Below are 7,670 nucleotides of genomic sequence, written 5' to 3' on the forward strand. Positions count from 1 at the left end.
TCCTATTCTAGAGCATATATTCTCTTGCTCACTGTAGTAACCGTTACAAAATATATGAACTTGTGACTACGTAACTACTTCAAACTTTAAAGATAAGCTTACAAAATATGACATACTTGATAATACTAGACATATCAGACATAAAAATACCCTATTCCACCCTCAAAAGATTAAAACACATAGAAGTTTAGGATATCTTGATGTCCTTCAGGTGTACGCTTCTCTTAACACACATAGTGGATAGTACTACCATAGTGAAAAATTTAAGAAAATCCAGCCAAACAAAACCCCAGCTTTTTTCTTCTTTAACACAGGTTTGCTTGTGGCTGCTTTAAATAGCTTATTACTTCCAAGGACAAGTTACCCCATCTTTCTCCTTGCAAGTAGTCCATACTGACTTTGATGTTAGGAAGAAAGCAGGTTATTAATCCTCTTGAGGATGGTAATGTGAAGAAGAGAATCCCAGAGCATATACTAAATAGCATCTAGTATCTATAGAATAGGGCCAGAGAAGACACAACGAAACTGGGAGTGGGAAGAGTTTATATCCTGACACCGATTACACACTTTTAGACAAATTCAACAGGCACCTTAATGGCTTCACATGTTCAGGCTGTGAGCAATCTGATGATGTAGTGAGATAAGACAGGACAATTCAACATCACTGATGGTTCACAGCTGCCAAAAAGAGTAAGCCACATTCCCCCTCTCCCCACTTCTCTCCCACTCATGACACATGCTGCCCCTATTTCTTTCCTGTCATCCTCCCTAGGGTTGCTCTGGCACTCGTCACACTTCCCATCCCCTTCCTCTAATGCGGGCACAATATCATTGATTTATACTCAGCCTCCACTTAGCAACATGCCTTCATTCCAATTAAACAACATCCTGAATGCTTCCAAAATGCTTCGTCGTTCCCTCCCCAACTCCCACACACACTGACTACAGCTGCACAGATGTGTATCGGGAACCTGAAAGAAAACTTATATTTCCTTTATTTCTATGCAATGTTTGAATCTCTAATATCGGTGGCAGAAGAAGAAGAGCAACTGGACTCCTCAGGGCCTCCATTTTCACTTCTGCTCCCCATGTAGGAAATGTCAGGAACTGCAAAAACCAACTAAATTTATTGTCCTTCACATATGTTTTCCACCATGAAAGGAATAGGCATTATATTGCTTTACTAAATCAAAGTTTATGAAAGATCTATCTTTGTTTTTATATAAAATTCATGAACATTCATGTTTCTAGTATCTGTAGCCTTTTCCTCTCTTGCACAACACCAGGAATTATAAAAGGGGAGAGGGAGAAAAGGAATGAAACTTATTGGTGTAGTTTCAACATTTCCTTTTTCTTTAAAGTCAGCTTCGATGTGTGTGAAAATTCCTCTTTAACTGCGGAAGATATACACTACTGACAGATTATTTAGAGGTAAATGTGAAAGGGGACAGGCTAATAATTCTTTAGGCTAACTATAAAATAAGGGAATGCTTTACAGCTGACACCGTGAGTATATCAACCCAGTAATTGAATGCACGTGTTAGTAGCAGTAAAAAGGCACTGTCCAGTTGTCCACCTTACATGGGAATCTACTTTGAGTGTATTCTTTGATTTACTGTTGCAATTAGAACTGAATGTTCAAAGAAAGAACACAAGTGACCTAATTTAAAAGCAAAGAGTGTCTTTAAAGCCATTATTTAGCATGTGACCTGGCTCACTTATAACCACTTCTTTCCGCTGCAACTTCCATTTGTTGCTCTGTACTCATGAAGTAGCATAACCAGTTTTAATAATCCACTCAGCTAATGAATTCAGTTTTAATATCCATTCAGTGATTAAAGATTAAGCCACTTCCCCTCACTCCTACCCTTGCACATTTTAATTTTCTTCATAAACACAGAGAGTTTTCCTAGGCTGACTTTTCAAAACCTCATGTAACAGTGTTTCCTGTCTCCTTTTTATTATGTTGTAACTAACAGAGATGTTTTGCAGCAAATTGGCACTAGAAACTGAAGCAATTAATACAGAGAGGAAAGGATCTTTCTAGTTAAGACAACTAATGGTGGCAAGTGCCATTGGCTACTTTTCTGTGTTCAAAGCACCTGAGAAATGAAAGGCTGCAAGATATTAAAATATTGAATCAAAATAAGTTTTCAAAGCAAACGAAGAAAGTTTTGTTTGATAAGTACATACAGTTAGACTAGCAGTACTAGTATACCTACTGACTGGCAAACGTGTGGTAACATTAACTAAATGCACCCTCCATTTCTGATCTGATAATTTGGTTTTCATAGCTCAAAGCAAGCAAAGGTTACTTTTCCATGCAGTCTCATCAAGCTAACATTGGTTGTTTATGCTGATGAACATTCAAACTATTTGTGCTGTTCAAAGTGCCAAAGAGGTCACTAAATGATAAAGCCCAGATTATTAGGATAAGGTAGTTCAGTGTCTTATGGCGACTGCAAGCAATGGTATCAAGTGTTCAAAATGTGCAAACTGAATTTTCAACTCAGTGCCATTTTGCGGAAGAAGGGACTGTAAGGACTCGATTCAGAAGGCTTTTCAGAAAACTGAGAAAACAAGCAAATAAAAACAGGTCATGAAGGGAGCATTATAACAAATCCCAGGTTGACTGAATAAGTTCTCTGCTTTCCTGACACTGTATCTATCAACCCAAACGCTAAGCTTAAGAATAGAAATACAATATTGTTTACAAACATTTTTTTTCCTATTTAGAATATTTTTATTATTTTCCTATTTTCCTTGTGCAACTATATTACTTGCTCAGAGGAAAAGTCAGGAATCCACCATGAGAGAACGTGTTTCCCCATGTTCATACAGGTACCTGCTATCTTTAACTTAAGACACACAGGTTACCAAGATTTGCTCATAGAAGGGTTTTTTCCTTTTCCAAAATGAAAGGCTATGTGGAATAAATGAAAACTCCTCTATTTCAGGATCTGATCTGACTCCCATTTGAAGTGAGAAGGCCCCTATTCACACATACAGCTCAAGGACATCTGAAAGTCATCTTAAAACGCCTTATTTCAAAACAGAGGATCTTATCCTGCAAGTGAATGCATCCAAGATGTTTCAGACGCGTAAGTACATTCTATAGTGCTCACTCAAGTAACACCATCTTCAAGGGAAGCTTTGACTGAGTCACTACCTGAGAACCCTCCCATTAAAGCAGCAGCACAGCATTTATAAGTCTGTATACCCCTTGGTTTCTTTCTTCTGGGGTTTTAAGAACAAACTTCCAATTGCCCCTAACTCTTCCTTTTTTGCAAGTGGCTATAAGTTAGATTTATGAAGACAAAAAGACTTCTTACAACTGTATATTTTGAACAGATTTATGACAGGCCTACAGTATCAGCATGGAGGGTCTACAAGGCAGGAAAAAAACGAGAGTGTCATGTAGACATTAAATAGTACAATTCTTTCCACAGTCATAAATCCTAAGTGCCTCAGGTTGTATACTGCTGGTTATAAATTATGTAACTGAGTTCTGCAGAGGAGAGAGAAAAAAAAAAAAAGACTTAAAGTGAGAAATCATCTCCATAAGAACGTATACATTTCATATTATGGACCCTATGTTTCAAATTACTTCACTAAAATGGTATTATTTCACATTTTAAGTCTTTTTGATATGTGAAAAAATAAACCAGGTCTCTATAGAGAGTAAAACAACAAAACACATACACCTACTAATCAGTCTTCAGAAAAACTGAGAAAAGTTCTCACATTAATTTACAAACACAGGCTCATGAGGAGTCAATAACCCCAAACAGCTGGCTTAAAAAATGTTCAGTAGCAAAAGAAATATTTTACCAAGTATTCTAATCTAGTTTGAGCTTTACAGCTGAGGTTAAGGTACCGATCAAGCTTTATGATTTTTTTTACACCAGGGGTATAATCAAAAACCAGAGTATACTTAACCAAAACACATTTGATGCTATTTTTATGTATATAACCCAATATATAGTACAAATCTGTATTTATATGTCATGTGTATATATACACACACTTAAAACCCTCAGCAGTAATGTTCAGCATTTCTAGTAATTAGACGAGTTTTTTACAATCTTTTGGACTACAGAATGAGGCTCAGAACTTTCTTGCTATTAGTCACTATTTCACTAATCTGATCCCACACTAACTAAAGCAAAACCAAAGACTGTCAGGGACTTCAGCAGACCCTAAAGCTATGCATAAAAGATAATTGCATACTCGGGGGAAAAAGCCTGGAATAGGTTAGCCTCTGAGAAGTAGCTAATTATTTCATGCTAGCTCCCTCAGTGAATTCTTTTACCCTGCAACTGCAGTGCCTTTGCACTGTTTGGATTAACCCACTGTGAATGCTCAGAAGGCCAATTAATAGCCTCTGAGCTGGCGCAAGCCCTTTTAGCTTTGCTTGAGCTAAATTAGCTCATGCAGCTGTGGATCCAGCTCCTTCTTGTCCACTTACTTCGGGCAGAGGTGATACCAGACAGTGGCTGTGCCGCCATCTACCGTAGGTTTTGAATAGCACTGCTTGGTCCCAAGCCCGCAGGAATCTCCAGCAATTCTTCCCACTAATGTCCAGGCTCAATGACACAGACTCCACTCCCTAAACATGTACCTAAACAATGGCCCGATCCTGCAATTCTTGCTCAGGCATTACTTCCTCCACAGACTGCAGTTTAGATGCTGCCAACTAACCATCACATATTGTGTTACTGTTCTTCAGCTACTAAGATCCACCCCCGAAGTCTGCGTGCTTCATAGCACTATTAACAGTTGCCTTAAAAGTCAATTGAAAATAGCATAATAGTCAAAAATATGTTCAAGTTTTACTGAAACAGCTTATCATAAGCCATATAGCCCAATGCATACCATCCACTAAACGCAAAGAGTTTCACTATCTTCAAGAAAACTTTCAGGGTGCACGTAAACTCAGAATCTGCACACATGCAGTTCTCTCTCCATGTTAATACATGGCTTAAGCTCCTCTTCATCAACTCAGATCTCAAGTTATAGTGAAAACTTTCGTAATTACCCTTTGGAGGATTTTTTGTTTTGTTTTTCCCCAAGCAAGTACTTAAGTCACTAGAAAGCAGTACAGCTTTCCTTATTCATGAACGGCTCTATCAAGAACAGGGGCAAAGGACTTCACAGCCATGGTGCTGTGGGACAAGCTAGTAGCTGCATCTTGAGGACAAACTTCCAGATGTAAGGAACAATAAAACAATACCTAAGAAGTGTTACACTTCTATCTAGTTACAGACACTGTCCAACTATGCCAAACGCAGCAAGTTCCCCCAGCCTCCTGACAGAGCAGTCCGAAACCACCTCTTTTACAATTATCCTATAGGTAGAGAAAGGCTGATGGAATAGTTCCAAGCAATCAAGTTGGAAAACATCTGCCAGAGTAAACTTTAATTTACCACACTCTACACAATATTTATTGAGAAAATCTATGAATGCTTCTTAAGCCATTTAAAGGCTGGAGACTAAATTCTGTTTTCTGAACGTTTATTCTGACTTTCTCCAACTGTTCTTCTTACTTGACAGCGCTTAACTGGCAGCCAGCCACGAAAGTTGTTGTCTAATTATACAACTTATCATGATCTTACAGCCCTACAGATAAGGCTCTACTACAGCATTTAAACATTAGCATATGAGAAAAAGAAGATCTGCCTCCAAATTAGAATATTTCAAACAAAGTCTTGTGTGTCAATAGTCACTATTATTTGTTTAGGAAAGCATGGTTTCAAAAGAGGAACTTATATTAAAGATTAAATAGCCTTTAATGTTAAACAGGCTACAATTCAGTGGTCTGGCTGGCTAACCCTTTATGCATGGCAGAAATCTATTCACATGTGATCACATATTTTAGATTATCTTAAAGATTGTATATATTTGTAAGGAATCAGTCCAGCTGGGGATTATGGCAGCGTTATGATGGCGCAGCTACATGTGAGGTTATGAAAAGCATAGATTTTGTGAATCACTTGCAATATTTCACTACACAAACAGCCCTGAAATAAAGGCACAGTAAATATATCCTTAAAGGGTCTAAGACTACGTACTTTTAGAGAAAACACAATTTCACACTGTGCATTGCAGTGACTTAAGAACATAGGACTGTTTGACTTATCTTCTGCTAACAAGATCCTAAAGGGTTTGTATTTACAGATGTTGTACACTAGGTCTGACTTTGTGATTTAAGAGTGGTTAGCAAGTTGCAAGTTTTAAGGCAATGGGAGTCCATTCTTCAGTGCAGACAAACTTGAGGGACAGAATACAACTATGTATAATACAGACATTGTTTTGCTTTTATATGAAACAAATTCCACTTTCCTCTCTTTCAGTAGGTAACTCCGCAGATGTGACAATACCCATGACATCACCAAGAATGCCAATCTTCTTTCTGATGCACTGACTGGAAAACTAGGAAAAAAGAATCATACCTATATTTACAGGGGGTTATTCTTGCATATAGACTGAAAGACCAGGAAGATGTATATATGCATTTCAGTGTATTCTACCTCTTCTTGGCAAGATCTCACAGAAGCTTACACATGCGTGCAACTTCACTCGCTGAACAGTTCTGCTGGCTAAGTGGGACTACCCAAGTGAGTAGTTACTTCTGTGAGCACACTGTTGTCAGACTGGACTCCTTACAGCCTTTTCAGCAGCAATGTTCTACACAGAATGACTGGTGTTCTCAGAGATGCACACAAAGCTTTCAGAATCTCATTTTAGGGGAATGATGTTGTCCTCCTCCACAAACAAAAGTAATCTAACAAATACTGTGCTAGGACCCAATTCCACACAAGTTCATCAAAGTGAAACCATCATAGCTCTGTTTTTCAAGAATTTGGCTTTCGATGAAATAGAAAAAGGGAGGTGGTAAGATTCAGCTGCTTTGACAAACATTAAGTGCATGATAAAGCACGAAGCGGCAAGGTGGAGCAAGTGAAGTAGTGACACATGATACAGCAGCCCTCTCCTCCCTGTTTGTAAGCCTATATTATGGGTATTTAATAGAAATACAGCTGAATTAACAGCAATGTCCATCATAAAGCGTGGCAACCTGAAGTACTCCACAATTTACACATTAGCTAAGAAGGGATCTACTTAAGTCACTTAGAGTTGTTTTAATTTAACAGAAGATTTATTCCCAGGTTTATCTGGATTTATGTAAAACAACCCAAGAACCAAAATGTGTTTCTCCACCAGTGAAGAAAGTCAGAGTTTCCTCCAACACTTGCATAACAGAGCTTACTTTCTCAGAATGCCACTATAGTGGGACGCAGTCACTTAAGAGTTACAATGCAATATATTGTGATTTACTACAGTTACCTCAATTTGAGATTGCCCAGGCAGGAAAACCGAATGAAGGTTACATTTCTAGCGCTGACAGCTAAAAACACATTACCAGAAGCATGCTGTTACCAAAAGCCGAATTAGTGCTACAGAAGAGCTTAAAACTAGAGCCATGGAAACAGCCCTATGACTTTTACTTTGAAATAATTTCTTTAAAAAAAAAAAAATACAATGAAATGCGTGTGAGGTCTGTGCGAACCCAGCCCCAGATGTTTACAATGGGCGAGTAGCGGTACCGCGGCGGCAGCACCGGCATCGCCCCTCCGCGGGCAGCTGCGCGGCCACGCACCGGCTCCCGG

The 7,670-nt window shown here is 38.6% G+C and overlaps 1 protein-coding gene across 1 annotated transcript in view; it reads right to left on the bottom strand.

Annotated features, from left to right (window-relative positions):
- Positions 1-4,508, bottom strand: part of LOC104471291 (fibroblast growth factor 10-like) — a 58,494-nt gene extending 53,986 nt beyond the window's left edge. The window contains exon 1 of the mRNA XM_010086579.1: positions 4,469-4,508. Coding sequence (XP_010084881.1) covers positions 4,469-4,508 — 40 coding nt within the window. The remainder of the gene's footprint in view (positions 1-4,468) is intronic.
- Between the last annotated feature and the right edge of the window lie 3,162 nt (positions 4,509-7,670).

The sequence above is a fragment of the Pterocles gutturalis genome, unplaced genomic scaffold (genome assembly GCF_000699245.1).
Source record: "Pterocles gutturalis isolate BGI_N339 unplaced genomic scaffold, ASM69924v1 scaffold9121, whole genome shotgun sequence".
Lineage (NCBI taxonomy): Eukaryota > Metazoa > Chordata > Aves > Pterocliformes > Pteroclidae > Pterocles > Pterocles gutturalis.